The 18,847-nt window shown below is 37.8% G+C and overlaps 1 protein-coding gene across 2 annotated transcripts in view; it reads right to left on the bottom strand.

The window, feature by feature from the left end:
- The window catches only part of LOC131993929 (neuronal acetylcholine receptor subunit alpha-7-like), an 80,577-nt gene that overhangs the window by 6,076 nt on the left and 55,654 nt on the right, over positions 1-18,847 (bottom strand). For both annotated transcript variants that reach the window (XM_059323760.1, XM_059323838.1), the window contains 5 exons: positions 16,630-16,709; positions 15,135-15,302; positions 5,539-5,733; positions 4,888-4,974; positions 1,216-1,325 (listed from right to left, as the gene is read on the bottom strand). In XM_059323760.1, the coding sequence (XP_059179743.1) occupies positions 1,216-1,325; positions 4,888-4,974; positions 5,539-5,733; positions 15,135-15,302; positions 16,630-16,709 (640 nt within the window). The remainder of the gene's footprint in view (positions 1-1,215; positions 1,326-4,887; positions 4,975-5,538; positions 5,734-15,134; positions 15,303-16,629; positions 16,710-18,847) is intronic.

Here is an 18,847-nt window from a genome sequence, read left to right as displayed (position 1 = left end):
CAGACAAATATAGAACTTATATATATCAATCTTCTGCCAGAGTGACATTTGTCAAAGTTTGTAGGCTATAATGCCCAATAGCCGTGTTTCATTTAGGGGGAAGAGTGGCCACCGGGAAAGTCTCAGGCCACGCCCTCTCAAATGTCCGCTCACGCAGCGTATCTCCATTACTAAAAGGTCCCCAGAGGGATTTAGAGACTCCGGAGGTGACGTATGGTTTTCGATCGTCGCGTAATCGCTTAGCGACAGTTTTGATCGTGGTCACATATGCAACGGATTAAACACGGGAGACGCAACTGTGGCCGCCATCACTAACTGTGCACAACGTCCGCCGCTGATCATAAACAAACCAGCATGGCTGATTATGCACAGAGTCTCCGCTGAGTCTCCGCTGATAACCATCGTGATCGTGAATTAACCGGCTGTGCACAGAGTGTCCGGTGCTTGTTGTAAACAAACAAAGATTGCTAAGTGAACACCTCCTGCAGCAGCAGCACATACAGCTCGTTAAGAAGAATCAGAAAGAGTCTCCAAAAGTCTCCAATAATACCAGAAAAGTCGCTAAATTTGTCGCCAGTCGCTTTTTTGAAAAATAGTCGCTAGGGGGGTCTGAAAAGTCGCTAAATATAGCGACAAAGTCTCTAAGTTGGCAACCCTGCTTCACCAGCTTTTACAAATGGCCTGTGTTTTTTTTACGTCAAGTACTACGTCGCATCCTGCTTAGCGTTCTATCCAATCAGCAACCAGGCTTTTTCAGGGGAAAAAAATGGCCATGTACTTCAAAGTGCAGCGCCAAAAAAAGTCTGGTCAAAAGGACGGCTCATATTCAAATCCGGGTAATGAACTGAAATGGATAATCTTGCCAATGATTAATTATTTTTGATACAGGGGGAAACCAACATTCGATCAAGTTTGTCAACCATAAAATATAATAAAACCTTAAATGTAAAAGTATATATACAATGAATAACTGTACGGTTATCATAAAATAACTATATTGTTAGTGGATGCTCCTGCTTATTTTCGCCCCTCCAAACAGTTTAAGATAACTGACTTCAGATAAAATTTTCTGTTAGACAAACTCTTGTGCTGATGAAGCTTTTGCTAACATTTGGGGAAAAAGTCACTATTACGCCAACAAATATGAGCAATAGCATAGCCAAAGCCTATGGAAATCAGAATTGGCTGATGATTAATAATTGGGTTTTAACCTACCCATTTAGGCATCTTCCCTCCATGGGGGTCATGGTGGTGGAACTGTAGTACCAGGACCGTCACCACCACAGACAAGCCCACAATCATCATGGTACTGGCAAAGTACTGAGCTGAAGGGGAGAAGAACACAAGCAGTAAGTATAGCACAGCATTTTTTACAGTTAAAATAGAGAACAATTAACTCAGCATAACCGTGTAGTTTGAATGAACAGCTCACGTATCTCCATACAGTACAAGAAGAAACATGAGAGGGAAGCATTGTATCTTGGCAGGACTGTTCCCGAGGTTGGTTTGTCAGTGGGGAGTTTATTTCTGTCAACAAACCTGAGGTCATAGCACCACAGGGGCCAGCTGATGGATGACTAACATTTTACTTCCTAATGTGCAAACCAACCAAAAAAACATACACACGCTTCAAGCCACAGAAACATAAAAATGCATAACATATACGTGTAGGGTTGCATGGTACTATATCCACACACAGACACTGACACAGACACACAAATACACACACACACACACACACTTGTATTTCTATTGTTGTGAATTTTTGTTTTCAAATTCAGTTACTTTCAATTCGTTTTCAGAGTGAGTTTGCTAGTTTTAGTTTTTTAGTTTTTAGTTTTTTTAAATGCTTTAGTTTTAGTTTAGTTTTTATTTGTTTTGGTTTTTTGTAATGGGGTATTTGTTGGGTGGGAGATTAAAAGAGGTCACAGTAAATTTTGCCTTTATTTCTTTTCCTGATCCATTTTCATTATGTATGGAAAAAGCTCACAAAGACGAAAATGAAGGACATTTTCACTATAATTTTAGTTAGTTTTGTAACCACCTAATACAGTTTCAGTTAATTATCATTATCATGTAACCTTTAACCCTTAAAACAAAGTCTGAAATCTCAAAAAAGCCTTTAAAGAAGTGAGGACCGGCCGAAATGTCCTCACTTTGCAAAAATGTCCTCACTCTGTTGGTTAAAAACATGTTCTGGCATGGCGTATGAAAACTGTCAGAGTGAAAGCTGAGGAGTATTTTATTTTGTTTTCACTCTATCAGTTCTGCTCCACCTGCTATGTGTTAATATGTTTACTAGACATCTGCTAATGGCTTCGTTTTACATCACTGAGCTGCTAAATGATACAGAGCAGCTCTTCTGTCTGCAGCCTCCCCTTCCATCTCATGGGCGGCTGCCTTGACTATTCTGGTCTGTATCAGTATGGTCTCATACTGTAGTACAGTGTTTTGGTTTTAATAATCTTCACACGCTGTATCAGCAACATCTCATGTCTCAGCTACAACAAATCACTCAGCCGATGTAAAGACTGAACATTTTTCGCCACAGGCTGCCCTGCGGTGAATATAAGGTGTGAATATCTCGTCAATAAGTCATTCAGCTGTTTTTTGACACCTAATCTATAGTTGATGAGGAAAGGTCTCCACACTGACCCACCAACCACACTGTACTACTGTGTGGGCTGTCCACCATTTCTTTTTTCTGTCCACCTACAGCTCCCTTTAAAGTCAGGTGCAAGGGGGAAAAAAGAAAAAGTATTTTTTTCTTTGCAAAAGGACTTTTTTTAAATAGTTAAATGTATGGTCATAAAAGTTCTGTGTGTAACATTCAGACATTCTTATTATTGTTATTATTAACTCCAGTGGCCATTAAGTGAACTGCTGTTGCTTGCACGCTTACAATCTCTAGGCACGAACAGGAAGAAATTAAAAAAAAAAGAAAAATCTGACTGATAGCCAAACCTGTGTCGAAAATGCTAAAAAGAGGCAGAAATTAATGCATCGGAAGTTGACAAATTTGAACCCAAATCTCCTGGACTTCAGAGGTTTTATAGAAAGCTGGAAAATATATTACGATGACCCTGTTTACACTTGGTTTTGAAAAACGTCTAAGGCAATCGGATCACAAGTGGACAGATGCGACTGATTGCTGTTTACATGGGTGTCCCTAAAATTGTGAAATTGCCCCGCGCACATTTGTTACAATGTATAACAACAGCAACCACAACTCAAGTTGCTAGTTGCTATCTTGCTAGCAATACCCTCATAAATGACCCAGTAATGATAATGATCCTCTCTATTTTTACAACCGTTGGCACTCTGACATCAAAATGACCACCACCCCAGAGGAACATTTTACAGCTCAAGGCTTTTTCTTTTGCATCTCAGGAGACAAAAGTTTGGTTCTCATCCCAGCCTCTTTCAAGTTTCAATATTTCTCATTAATTTCTTTTTTGTTTCTCCTAAAATTCACTCGGAGAAATAGTTGAGACTATAGCCACAGGAGTCTTATTTGAGACTAAAAGCATTTGTCTTGTTAATGGCTCGTTGTCATCTCCAAAGGAGACAATAATGAGACGAAGAGAGACTGTGATGAGCCTACAAAAAATAAAGCAGCCAACAACTTCATATCTTATTACAAATACTTCCTTTATTATAACAGCTGACTAAAATGCACGCCTGCATTGATGTATTATCCTGTTACAACCTCATCAGGGAAGCATCAGCGTTAACACTACACAATATTTATGGTTAAATGCTTCCTGGACGACCCTGACGAGTGGTTTGAGTGATCCGATCACAATGCATCTTGGACCCTGTTTACACCTGTATTCATGCTGCGTTCGATTGCACTCGGAACTCGGAAAGATCCGACCTCCGAGTCAGAAAAGTGCAATAGAACGGCCCTTGAACTCCGGATTCCGACTCGGGAATTCGGGTAGCATCCAAGCAGCCCGAGTAGGTCGGAAATAGGTGGGAAATACGTGGAAAACGTCAAAGCAAAATGACGCCACACACCGTGAGAGGTAAACAGTCACTTTATCTTCAACATTTAGTCTGTTATGTCGTTTAATTTAGCATTTGTGTTACTAAAAGTGTAGGATTACTTTGTAGTGTTATTTGCACTCCCACTCTGTTAATTAAAGAGTTTGTGTGAGCGTAGTAGGGAGGAAAAAGCAAAAGTGTAAAAAATAGTAGTAGTAATAGATAGTAATAGTTTTTCCCATATTAGGTAGCTGATGTACTTCCCCAGAATAACTTTTAAATGCTCGAAAGACATCCAAACAAACATCAACTTGCTGTGGCCGGCCATGTTTTCTGAGGTTGAGCAATGAAACGCATTTACCTCGGAAGTCGGAATTTACAACTCGGATCTTTCCGAGTTCCGAGTGCAATCGAACGCAGCATTAGTGCTGACCATGTGATCCAATCTCCCAAGGTGCATTTTAAAAGTGTAAATGGGCTCTACCTGTAATGGACAATTGACTCAATGATTCTAACTATTTTACCTTTTAAAAATTAGCTGGCTGAATTGATTAACTAGATGAAAGTATCCACTCAAAACTGCTTTTTGCTTTGTGAGCTAGCAAGCCCTTTGTCCATTTTAGCAAGCTAGCTAACGTGGGCTAACCCCTAAAGCTAATGGCTCAGCTAATGGGCTTCTGGCTGTAGCTTTTACAGATACATTTTCATCTAACTCTCCGCATGAAAGCCTGTTCTTTCATTTCTCTGTAAGTTTTGAATGTGTATATATAGTAAATGTCTTGCACACATAGCTAACTGTTTGGGAGTTAAGCCATTGATCATTGTGTGAGCCATCTCAAATGTTTTTCTTTCTTTTTCATCACTTTGAAAAATATTAATTAGAGCAGAAAAATGTCTTACCAATGAGAGGAACAGAGTCTGAAGTGGCAGGCATGATCTCTGCTACCAGTAACATGAACACTGTTAGAGACAGGAGCACTGTGATGCCTGGAGAAAGAAAGTAGAAGCACAGGATACATTCTTTCATCACAACCTCGTTTTCTCTTAAATGGTGACTTGAGAGTACTCAAAATAAATTCAGCGTGTCTCTTCAAAATAGGTGTAAACAGCCGTGGATTTATTTTAGAATGTTATCTTCCCTCGAGGGATTACTTGCAGTTATATATTTACTCTGACCCCGTCTCACTGAATGGCATTTTGAAACAAGCTGACATTTCCAGGTCCAGGTAATTATCTTTGCTGTGTTTATAATGGAGCGTTTATTCATCTGCTAATGAGTAAATCCAACTCAAATGCTAATCCACGCCCTAATGTCAGCATTAGCATACAGCAATGACAAATAAATGGGTTAGCAATAGCGATGGGACCTGGTGGGCTGAGATCACCAAGGCAGGGAGACAAATACATTTTTGTCAGCATGTATGACTACAATCATGAATCACTGTCCCTCTGTGTTAGTGTGAGAGAATCTGTGTGTGTGTGTGTGTGTGTGTGTGTGTGTGTGTGTGTGTGCAGGAATGTGCTGATGTATATGTGTGTGCTGCCCTGTACCGAGTGAGATCTTCTCTCCGGAGTCAGCAGGGAGCAGGAAGACCAGCAGGGCCAGACCAGAGATGAGCACGCAGGGGATGAGCAGGTTGAGGCCGTAGTAAAGTGTCCTGCGGCGCATGGTGACAGTGAACGTCACATCAGGGTACGGCTCCTTACAACAGTCGTAATACAGCTCATTACGCTTAGCTGGCACTCCTACGGGAGACATGAGAAGGTAGGAAAGTTTTAATTAGAGGTCAAACACAGTTCTTACTTCTGCTTGGCTGAATACAACCTTGTAAATTAAGCTGTTAATGCAGATGTGGGCATTAGGCGGCCCGCGGGCCACATCAGGCCCGTTGGCTGTCCTTGTCCGGCCCGCGTGAGGTTACCCAGACATTAGAAATCAATACAACTGCAGTGCTTTTATTTTGAAGGCGGTTACGTATATATCTGCCAGCATGCATGCATACCCACCTGCAAAAAACACGTTCCACAAAATACACTGAGTTACCTAGGTAACCTTGTCAAAAACACATATTGCTTTTAGCATAAAGTTAATAAAAAAAGAAGCTTTTATGATACTTTATATCAACTTTATATGATTTACACACTCGTTATTATTTACCGTTTGTTTATTGTCATTTAACTGTTCCACCTGTTATTTCCTGTTACTAACTTTCAAAATTAAAGCACCCGTTTCACACTGGATGGCACCTTTTCAAAATAAAAGCATCACAACATTGTAAAACACCTAGAACATTTACAAACATGAAAAATAAGCTAAATAATACAAAAATCCTAATAGGAACCTTTCCAAAGGTGATTTACAGTTGTGTTTAAAATAAATGGAAAAGTGATATAGTGATTGGAGTAATTACTACTTTTTACTGCTATATTTGATTTACTCCACATTAACAGTCTTATCGTAACATGTATTCTTATCAGTAGCAGCTCAAAACCAGATAATTTACTGTATTTTATAATGCAATTAATTTAATATTGAGCAGAATTTAGTTCAGAGTTTTGGTCCCGCCCCCGTAACCTTTGTGGTATTGGTCATGTGGCCCCTTGTGAAAATGAATTGCCCACCCCTGTGTTAATGTGTAGCTATGGCTGTGAGTTCTTGTCAAAAATAAACAGTCATTATTAAACATTTTTTTATTGGTAGGCTACAGTTTAAATATGATTCAAAGGGTTTGGATTTGGGGTCAGAAGGTGACTGGTTTGAGTCCTTGGAGTCAGAAAGGACGTGATAAATGCTCCCATGTCGTTATTTTAACATATCCAAGATAGTAGATAACGTATTTATTGCCACTTTCTTCCACATAATTCAAATAAGCCCCAGACTCCGACCAAGCACACAGAGATGGCAGATGTTGTAATTTTAGAAGGATTAGAATTTTCCCATTAATGTATCGTCTTGGGAGCCATGTGGAAAGCAGCTTGTCACTGAAAAGAAGCAATGTGCTTTAGTCTAAATGAATACTGTATTATGACAATGATGTCATGATATAATCTTTTATATAAAGTAATAATCCGTCCAAACACAGCTCCAAAGTCACTATAAAGAGCTTCTGACTTTAGTGAGTTCATGAGCTTTAAGTCATAATGTGGAAACAACCTGTATGCTACAAAGAAGATCGTCTAAAGCGTGTAAACATGTTGATAGCAAACTGTCCAAGTTGTTGTTCTGACTTAAGAGCCATTCATCTACATCATGGGTCTCAAACTCGCGGCCCGTTGGCTAATTGTGGCCCTCGTGACCATATTTTGTGGTCCTCGCCTTGATATGAAAGTTTAATGTGAGTTTTATATGAATGTTACTTTACCGTGTTATGTGTGGAAGGTCCCTTTAATTACTTTTTTTTGGTAATTTTGTGTCTTTTTTTAAATAATTTTGTGTCTTTTTTTATAATTTTGTGTCTTTTTTTAATAATTATGTGTATTTTTTAATAGTTTTGTGTCTTTTTTGGTAATTCTGTGTCTTTTTTGGTCATTTTGTGTCTTTTAAAAGTGATTTAGTGTTTTTTCAGTAATTTTGTGTCTTTTTTTTTAGTAATTTTGTGTCTTTTTTAAGTAATTTAGATTTTTCTGTCATTTTGTGTCTTTTTTGTAGTTTTGTGTCTTTTTTTGGTCATTTTGATGGTAATTTGAGTTTGAGACCCCTGATGTACATTTTTCGAGTTGGGAATTCATTTTTCTGATTCTGATTTTCTTATTCCTACACCACATCAATGCAGCACAAAGTCCAATCTTACAATGTTGACAAAAGTAAAAAACAATTTGTGCAACCGCCATTTGATTCTGATCCACACTAAATGTAAAGGGTTCTTCATTGGGTCATGCTACACTGGCAAAATTGTACCACCAGTTTTTCTTAATCCTGCATACGGTTAGATTAGATTAGATTAGAGCCAGGTAAGAGAAAAAAAATAATGTGAGGAGAAAAAAAGTCTAAATGCCGAGGAAAAAAGTCGAAATGGCGAGAATAAAGTCAACTTTTTGAGTTTGGTAAAGTAGACCGCAATCTACAACCTGATTTTTCTCATTACGTCTAATATATATCTAAAAAATTCAAATAAATTACATAAAAGCAGAATTTCTCAAAACAGTAGTTGTGGCAGCCAACTACAAAGAATAGTTAATTTGTGTGTCTGGGGATTTTAGTCCTACTACACCCTTAAATATTGTGGTTATTGCTTATTTTACGACAATTTATGAAAATCAGGTTGTACGTTGCAGTCTACCTAACTTTTCGGATAGAAGTGGCGTTTCTCTGAAACAATGTTCTTCTGATGACTTGGAAACCGATCTGTGAATATTTTTACAGCTTTACTGAACACAAAAAGTTGACTTTATTCTCGACATTTCAGCTTTTATTCTCTAAATCATATTTTGACTTTATTTCCAACATTGTATTTCAACTTTATTCTTGACATTTCCACATTATAATTGCTGCATATTGAATAAAAAGATTCCTTCTCTCATTATTTTTTTCTTCTACCTGGCCCCAATCCTTTAACAGCCCGATAGTGGACTTTATTTTTTAAAAGTATAATTTCCTTGTAAAATACCCTTTAACGGTTTGGGCTCGCAACTTTAACCCTTTCACTGTATTTTCACAACTTGGTGACACAAGATGGCAACGAGTGAAACGCTGAACTCGATGCGTCAAACGGGCAGTCCAGAAAACCAATGGGTGACGCCACGGTCAGTAGGTCCATTATTTATTCAGTCTATGCTTATGTTGCGATACAAACATGGCTGAGTCATGCTGCTGTAATGATTAATCAAATTTTAAGAATAATTGGCAAATATTTTTCTGTTGCTCGATTAATCGATCCGTCAACTTTCTTTAGCTCTGATTTGGAGATGGTCATATTTGAACAGAATCTCAGATCACCAGGAAGGTTCTGTGTAACTTGGTGAACAGGTGCCCCATATTTTGTGTTTATCTGAATAACAACAAGTAGATTTGAGTCACAAGACCTACTGTAAGTGCATGTGGAATGAGCACTGGCTGGGCAGGAGGAATAGTCCAGATCTGTCAACAGGGACGTCAAACTCTGTGTCAACTATCGCCCGTTGACCCCCAAAAACCAATCCTAAATGATTTATTAATCCCTAATGCTCATGGCTGTGTTCTTATCTGTCTTGTGGGCATAGTCACATTTACGCAACTAATCCACCTCGTCCATCAGATAACCAAAAAACAATGTCACCTTGTTCTGGTCGGACTCAAATAAGTGCTGAACTTGTGTGGATTTGTGTGTTTGAGAGCCACTGTGTGGGAAGATGATTAGGAAGTGTGGTTTTGATAGATATCATATCACAATAATTTCCAAATAGGTGGTGTTATCTGTTCCCCCTGATTAAAAATGAACAATCTGAGTACTGTGTGTGTGTGTTTCTGTATGAGAGAGGGAAAGAGAGGCACTTGTGGCGCACAGTCAAAAAAATCATTGTTGAGTACTTGAGCATCATTGTACATCTGTTTCAACCATTCAGACCTCATGTTAGTGTTTAGTGGTTCTGAATGAATCCTGGTACAATGTAATCAGCAAAATACTCACAATACAAGCCATTTTTGGGTGAGGTGTCACAAAAAAAATTGATTTTAGGCCTGTGTGTGTCTGTTTGTGTGTGTGTGTGTGTGTGTGTGTGTGTGTGTGTGTGTGTGTGTGTGTGTGTGTGTGTGTGTGTGTGTGTGTAAACTGTGTTAATATGTATCGAAATTCAATTTGGATTCAATTTCATTTCATTTAAACTGTGTCACTGGAACGCTGAAGAGGAATAGCCTTTGTTAGCCGTCTATTAACGTGATGGATTGCAGACCTGCAGATTCATCCAGCACATCCTGTGAATGTCTATGTGTGTGTGTGTGTGTGCATGTAGGTGTTTGTGTGTGTGTGTGTGTGTGTGTGTGTGTGTGTGTGTGTGTGTGTACAAAAATATAGGTTGGCATGGGCATTGGAATGTTCTGAGGCACCAGGACAGTGTGTGATCTTGGCCAGCTTGCCGCCTGGCTGTGCCTGAATTAAGTGAACCATCCCTGGGCCAGCTGTCACCCCACACACACACACACACACACACACACACCCATGCCCCTCTTCCCCTCTCCCTCCATTCCCCCAGCCAGCTGGGTACACTCACACACTTTGTGTGTGTGCGGTTGTGTGTGTGTGTGTGTGTGTGTGTGTGAATGTGAATTATTCTGTTGGCCTCTGATTAACACCCAAACTTGAGCTCTTAATTTCCACATGAGAGTGAAAGAGGGGGAGAAACAAAACAAAAAAAGAAAAGATAGAAGAGAAGAGAAAAGAAAAGAAAAGAAAAGAAGAGAAGAGAAGAGGAGAAAAAATGAGAAGAGAAGAGGAGAGAAGAGAAACAAAAAAGGAATCTGTATTCTTGACTGTCTTATCTTGAACTTGACCATTTCCACAAATTGAGAAGAAGTGTGAATAGAGTGAGAGAAACTCAGACTGAGAAAGCTTTTGTAAACTGTAACGTTCGGGGAATAGTTTCACACTTTGGTAAATACTCTTATTCACTCTCTTGCAGAAATAGATGAAAAGATCAATACCACTCTGTCTGTGCAGTAAATATGAAGCTGGAGTCAGGAGACAGTCTGCTAAGATTACCAAAAAGGCTGGAAATAGTTTGGGAAACAGCCACAGCCATGCACCACTGTTTCCCTCCTGTTATTCTCTCCTGATTTGTGTGTTTGTGTGTGTTGTTCCTGTTCTGCCACTAACTCACCTGCATCCCCGCTCACCTGCACACCAGCTGTCAATCATCTCGTCACCTCTCCCAGTCTGCTCACCTGCCTCCTAACAGCCCTGCAGTGTGTCAACCCCGGCACTTTATAAATCTAGAATCAGATCGTTGCTTCAGTTACTGTGGTAGAGAAATGCTTCAGACCTCACTGGTTAATAATCTGTTCCTCCATTGTACTAACTGCCTTGTAGAACCTGATAATGTAATAAATTCCCGATAATGGAATAAAAATCTGCACTTGAATCCATTGAAAATGTAATAAAACCTGATAATGTAATAACTTCCCGATAATGTAATAAAGTGCATTTCCCAGTAATGTAATACACTTTTTTTATAATAATAATAATAATAATAGTTAGTAATAAACATTCAACTTGACCTGTTGGTGGCGCTAGAGCTCTTGAGCTAGAGTTGCCTACACAGTATCACCACTTGAACCCAAGTAATGGGTGGTCTGCTGTTAAATTATTACAATATTGGGGAATTATTACATTATCAGGACTTGCGAAATGAAGGCTAACCTGATAATGTAATAACCTCCCATTAATGTTATACTTTATTACATTGTGGTAAAAAAAAAAGTGTATTATATTATTGGGAAATGCATTTTATTACATTATCGGGAAGTTATTACATTATCAGGTTCTACTACATTTTCAATGGACTCAAGTGCAGATTTTTATTACATTATCAGGGTTATTACATTATCAGGTTCTACATGCCCTTTTACTTGCCTGTTAACCCCTGTGCAAGTCAAGCCTGCCCACATACATCCATAGGAAAGTTTCACAGTGCATGATTGCAAATCTTTGTTATTTAACTTGTTGATCAGAACAGATCATAGATTTAACTTGTAGATCATAACACATTGTAGCTTTTGGAAGAATGCCATTTTATTTTGTAACTTTATTCAGTCTTTGGGCACACATGGCTACATACAGTCATGGAAAAAATTATAAGACCACCTTTTTTTTCTTCCATTTCTTGTTCATTTTATGCCTGGTACAACTAAAGGTACATTTTGGACAAATATAATGATAACAACAAAAATAGCTGATAAGAGTTTAATTAAAGAGCTGATATCTAGACATTTTCCATGGTTTTCTTGATAATGATTTTGGTTATTATCACGAAAACCATGGAAAAAATGTCTAGATATCAGCTCTTAAATTAAACTCTTATGAGCTATTTTTGTTGTTATCATTATATTTGTCCAAACAAATGTACCTTTAGTTGTACCAGGCATTAAAAAAACAAAAAAACATTGAGAAAATAAGGGGGGTCTAACAGTTTTTCCACGACTGTAGTTCCAAACTGCCCAGCCAGTCGTACAATTACTCCTCACCATCTGACATCATCACTCACCACAATCCAATCAGAGCCTCACCTTCATCAGTCTCTAGATGTGTCCTGATCTTGGGTTCACATTTTGAACTAAAATGTGACAGAACGATGTGGGCAGTCCTGCACCCATGATGAACTGTATGAGCTGACCTCCTCCTGACCTCAAACACAAGTCCTCCCTCTTGGCTGAGGAACTCATTGCTTATGTAGGCAACGGATTTCCTTGACAGCCTTGATTCCCTCCAGGTTCCCACTTATCAGTCCAATCCTGCTGGCTTTCAGTCTGCACTTTGGCTTGCTAGCACCCAGTTTGCTAGCCTCAGGCCTTATTGCTTCCAGCCAGCTAGCCTCCAGTCTGCATCTAGAAACAAACCCTATTCTCAGCCTGCATCCCTGTCAGCTAGCATTAGGCCCGTAGCCTTCAGCTATCATTCAACTAAGCTAACATCAAGTCTGCGAGCCACCAGCCTGATTCCTGACATGTTAGCATCTAATTAGCTAGCCATGGCATGTTTAGTTCCCTACACTGAAAAAAGTCTAACATGCAGTGTTTCATTCAAACTAATAACTGCCATTTAAAAGAGGATAAAATTATTGATTTGATTGTAAAACTCATTCTTTTTGCATTTAGAGACATCAAGTTTGATTTATACTGAACTAAATATATGTCCTAAGGACCCAAAACCAAGTTTTTGATTTTTTTTTTCTTTTTCATGACCTGCAGGTATACTGCAAGCAACCAGCCTGCACTTCAGTCAGTTACTTGAGTTGACAAGCCTGTTGTCTTCCAACACCAATGGCTGTCTCAGCTGTCCAGCACAGCAAAGCAGAGCAAGTTTTGTATTTATATGGGGGTTAAGTTCCAGACTATTTATTTCCTTGGCGCATTGACGTCCTGGACACCCAAAGAAAATCTTGAGGAAGTTGCTCCACTGCTGCCATAAAAACACTAAAGCTGTGTTCCAAATTGTACATCTTTTGTTTTTACTATAAGCAGGTACTCCAGCTTCCTTTACAAAGTAAGTCCTGTTGCTTGCAGCATGCTTACAATGGGGACATACTTTTTTAAATATAAAAATGGCACCTTGAGCCTCTAATTTTCACTCTGCAGAGGATTGTGGGTAGGAATAGCCAGAAAAGCATATGGCAAATTCTTCTGGATGTAGTATGACATCCTGGTACTTTTGGCATACTGCATTTGACATACAATGTATTGGGACAAACTCAATCATTTCTGGCATACTAAATAGCATGGTGGTATGGGTATTGGAGCACACAGTAATTGTCATTTTCACATCAGTCAGGCCAACCTTTTCCCCTGTTTCCAGTCTATGTGCTTAGTTAGGCTAACCAGCTGCTTGCAGTGGCTTTATATTTACTGCACGGACACAAGAGTGTATCAATTCTTGCATCTAAAGCTGGTCAACAAAGCTAAACCATTTGTCCCATAACTCTCACACAAGCCTAAAAACAATGGCTTATTCGGTAACAATCCCAACGTACTTTATCTATTTAAAAATAAATCTATCTATCTATAAAAGCAAGAAGCGTCTGTCTGTCTGTCTGTGTGTGTGTGTGTGTGTGTGTGTGTGTGTGCATCCTGGATTTTGAAGATTTTTGAATTCATTTTTCTAAATATCATTATTTACGTAGGACGTGTTGCGGCATTGGACTGTTTCCGATCGGACGCCTTTTAGGGGAGCTCCGCCCCCTTTGTAAGTCTCATCTGTAAGTCAATTTAGCCTACCTATCTTTCGGAGTTTTAAAGTGCGCTACAAGGTTCGATTTTCCAATAATATTCTAATAGTTTCCAGCGAATATCAATGTTCAATGTATATGTGCTGGATGGTGTGGTACCTTATGAAAAGTAAGTGTTTTATGGAGTTGCAGACATTGTTGTGGTCTGCATGTAATGCGCAAATTCTGTTATTCACATCCATCTGTTTGTGCTGCATGTAAACTTATTCCCTCCTATAGCTGTGTCTGTATATATGTCTAACCATGTTGAATGATTAAGTTTATTTTTCTTAAAATAACTATTTCTGTGTCTCTTTATATCTCAATGTACATCCATGTATTACCCAATATACACTTTGTATATTAACACTACACAAGAGTATTACACCTCATTGTACATCCCACTTTCACACACAACCTCATTTGGCCATAATTGAAAAATCTACTTCATCTCCCATTATATGAATACATACTTCCTACAGGCACTGCACTAGTATCATCAAATAAATGGTGTCAGAGGAGAGAAGGAGCTGTTGTCCTGTAGTGTAACTCTAACAGGGAAATGTCAGTGAGAAAGGCATCTTACAGGGAAGTCGACATGTCTGAAACACCTGCTGTCAGAGCTGCGTCACACTGACACACAGCTAACGTTGGAAGTCTCCGTCTGTCTCTGAGTCTGTCTGAGTCTTTCACATTTCCTGAAGGAATTCACAACGTGTTGCTCAAACATATCCCAAAGATATTTGGAGTGCTGTCAGCTGCCACGCCTCATATTAATCTCTGATGTCACCATGCAAGTTTGTATACATTTTTCTTTTCAAATTTATACACTTCCACTACAAAAAACATCAAGCTTACCAAGTATTTTCTTCTTATATTTGCAATAGTATCTTAATTATATTGTTTTGAGTATAATTTACCTACTGACCATAGCTTTATGTGCTTATTTAATTATCTTATTGTTGAAAAACGTATTTTTAAGGATCGACATTGTTAGCCTTCTGCTGCTCTTCAAGCTATTCAACTGTTGAATATGGTGAGTTTTTATCTAAAATACTGATTCCAATTGAGAGTTTTATTTTAATGTAGTTTGAATGCTATTTCAAAAGCATTTACTACCACCAAAACGTGCTCGTTTCAAGTAATTCTGGCTTATTTTAATGTTTTCTCAGATTTCAATATTTTTTACTATTCCTTTGTTTTACTGTTGTCATGCACCTGAATGTGTCTTGTGCTCGTGCGTTTTTTCTTCTTACCTACGAGATCCCACTCCCCGTTGGGTATGTAGGTGGAGATGTCCACGTCCATCATCTGGAGGTCCAGCAGCCAGCCGTTGTGGGTCCACGAGCCAAACTTGAGGTCACACTTCTGCACATCGAACGGGAACCACCGCACATCGATGTAGCAGGTACTCTTCAGGATACCTGGAAACAGGTCTCGGAGGTTACCTTTGGCACTAAACACTTAATTTATTTTGGTATCTATCTACTGCAATTCACTAGTTCACTCTTTCAAGCTCCAGAGTCTGTTGCATCATAGAGGAATCTATGAAGTTACTGTAAAAGTTCCTACGCCAGTGTTGGTTCTATTAATCTATTATTTTAATGTTACATTGTACGCCGTAGTTACTTTTTACTTTTTGGTTAAAAAAAAAATGTCTGGAATGTTTTTTTCTGTCTTAAAATAGATACATTTTATAATTATTTTTTTTTGAGGAAGTTTTTGGGGTTTGTTGTCCGTAGGCAACATTGCACCATAACGGTGTACATGTTAAAAAGAAAGTTTTTAAAATTAATTTTAACATCATTTATTTAATAAACGTGTAAAAGATTTAGTAGCTTCAACCACGGTACAACACGTAACATTTTAAATTGAAAAACATTATAAAAGGAACTTTTTTAACCGCTTTCTTGTCTGAATGGTGCCTGTAGGAAACATTGTACCATTGAACCAATGACCCATTGAAATGAATGTCTTGAACACTATTAAAAACTAAGGTTTATCCACCTATGAGTAGGAATATATTTTTTCCAGATGGGAAAGGGCCAGGAAATTACATTTTGAGTGTTTTTTTTGTGGCACAAAATGGCAAAGCTGTTTCCTTTGGAAAAGTCTGCAAAATAGGGTTTCAATATGGCCTCCTGGAGGTCATGTGACAAATTAAAGCATTGCTATTGGTTCCCTATAATCTTCCCTCTTTTTTAAAAGCATCACTCAAAAACATGCATTGTAGAAATTTGAAAGGCCAAAAATGGGGCAACACCGTACCATAGAGGGTTAAAGCAAACAAACTGGGACAACAAAATTAAAACATACTTCACACATTTCCATAGAAAAGTAATGTGAGTCATCAGCAAAAGTCTAGATCTAATCTAAATTTGGTTGAAAAGTTATTTTTGATGTAGTACAGGTCGCATATAACTGTTGTTTCAGTAGTGGAAGTGTCTAAAATCGCTTATAAATATTTGCCGGAATATTTAATTATTATATTATTTTGACTCAATATTTTAGTTTTAACCTTGACTCCTAGATGTCTGAACAACTACATATGAAGTAATGATAGCAATGACGTTTTTTAAGACAATGATCTCAACAGTTGTGATGTGAAAAGATGCTAATTATAGTGAGGATACTGTTAGAACATCCATAAATAATGGTAATACAGATATAGTTCATGCAATGCAATTGAAAGTGGGTAATTGTTGTAATTAATGTGACACAATTAGAGAGAGAACATCTTGTATGTCTCACCTGGTGGGATGTACTGGCAGGATCCTGTAGCATTTACTAGGACATTTGTATGAAACGTGGCATCAAACCTCTCATCAGCACTACAGAGGGAGAAAGAAGATAATGTTAAAAACAGTACTGGAACATTTAAAGAAAATAAAGGAGAATGGGAAGACTTGTACCCACAAAGAAGGATTAATATGGCCAGAGGTTACAAAGTTGATTGGGAGTTAAGTAGAAAGGTAAAGGCAGATACACAGACAGACAATAAACAGGAAGAGAGAATGAAGGTGACAGAGGAAGGTAGAGACGAGGGGATTAGTGGAGATCCAGACAGTGTTTAATTTTACTGATCATCTTAAACAAACATGGTTTTCCACCATCAAGATGTCCTCCACACACACACACAAGGATTATGTACACCCAAAAAGGTCAGACATCATAATCAGAAAATTACACATTTCACACGAACAAAAATCATCCCTGAAACAGGACGTTTATTTTTTACTTTCAGAGAGTAAAACCTAAAGGACTCTAAATATCTGAGAACCATTCCTAAATCATAAAAACAGATGTTTGGGGACTTTTTTTCTAAATATAGATATAGATATTATTTATGCATTTATTGCAGTGTCCGAAAAATTAAAAAAAATCATCCCTGGCTAATTAACTCTATGGAGTCTTCGGCTATTTTGTCCATTTTTTAATCCTTTTCATGTCTTTGTAAGTCATTTTTTGGTCATTTGTGTCTTTTTTTAGTCATTTTGTGTCTTTTTTTTTTTTTACATTCAAAACACTATCATGCTCAATAAAGAATTTCAAATCTTGCAAATGTGAACCTTTTTTCACATTTGCAACATTTACATTTTTTTAATAACATATAAGAGGGTTCCATCCAGTTCTATCATTTGATACTAAATATATTTGAGCTTGTCTCCAGTTTTACTTGGTATATCATCATCAAACTGAAACTGGCCTCATGGAGTTTACAGCCAGAACTTTAGAGGTAAATTTACAGTAGGGCTCCACGCTGCTTTGTTTTCTAGTCTGGATGTCATGAAGAAGTCTGGATTTGGTGCTTTTGGAGACTCCAGAGGGTTAAATACCTTCCAAAAGAGGGAAAGACTAAAAGATTCCAAGATGTGCATTTAATTGTGTAACTAAAAAGCACTTAAAGAGCACAGCTTTACACAGTCGCTACACATTCCTTGATATACAGTCATGGAAAAAAATATTAGACCATTGTTTTCTTCAATTTCTTGTTCATTTTAATGCCTGGTACAACTAAAGGTACATTTGTTTGGACAAATATAACGAGAACAACAAAAATATGTCATAAGAGTTTACCTTAAGAGCTGATATCTAGACATTTGCCATGGTTTTCTTGATAATAACCAAAATCATTATCAAGAAATCCATGGGACCTTTACTTGTGCCAGACATTAAATGAACAAGAAAGCAAGGAGAAAACAAGGGTGGTCTAATATTTTTTCCAAGACTGTATGGAATTGAAATTTGCCACACCTTTAAGAATTTGGTGACCAAACTGCTAGAAAAAAATTATAATTATGATATATATTTAAATTCACATTATCGGTTTAAGTGGCCTACTTCAAGTCAAGTCAAAAAAAAGTCAAATTAACGAGAAAATCTTCAAAATAATGACAAAAAAATTGAAGTCATGAGAAATGATTCAAAATGACAAAAAAAGTCGAAATCACGAAAAAAAAGTCAAAATAACAAGAAAATAGTCAAAATAATGAGAAAAAAGTTGAAGTCACAAGAAATTGTCAAAATGAAAAGGAAAAAGTTGAAGTCACATGAAAAAGTCAAAATGACAAAAAAGGTTGAAATCATGGAAAAAAAGTCAAAATGAGAGAAAAAATTTGAAGTCACGAGAAATGATTCAAAATGAGAGAAAAAAAGCTATGATTCAAGGAATCCAGGGGGAAAAAAAGCTTGTGTGGATAAACTACCTTTCACCAAGTTTCATTTGATCAATGCTAGCAGCAGTGCTCCAGGGATAACACTGTCTTTTAATTCAACACTTGTCCTGAATATCTCAACAGTTATTAAATTGATTGTAATTACATTATGTTCAGGTATTCTTGGTACTCAGAGGACGTCTCTGGTGATCAACTGACTTTTCCTATTGTGCCACTGGCAGTTTAGTATCTGTGGTTTAGAGGTTTTTATATTAGATATTCCTGGATGGAGTCCAACATAAATTCATATTCCC

The sequence above is a fragment of the Centropristis striata genome, chromosome 1 (assembly GCF_030273125.1).
Source record: "Centropristis striata isolate RG_2023a ecotype Rhode Island chromosome 1, C.striata_1.0, whole genome shotgun sequence".
Lineage (NCBI taxonomy): Eukaryota > Metazoa > Chordata > Actinopteri > Perciformes > Serranidae > Centropristis > Centropristis striata.
The sequence above is the reverse complement of the archived record's forward strand: the minus strand, read 5'-3'. Positions and strand labels throughout refer to the sequence as shown.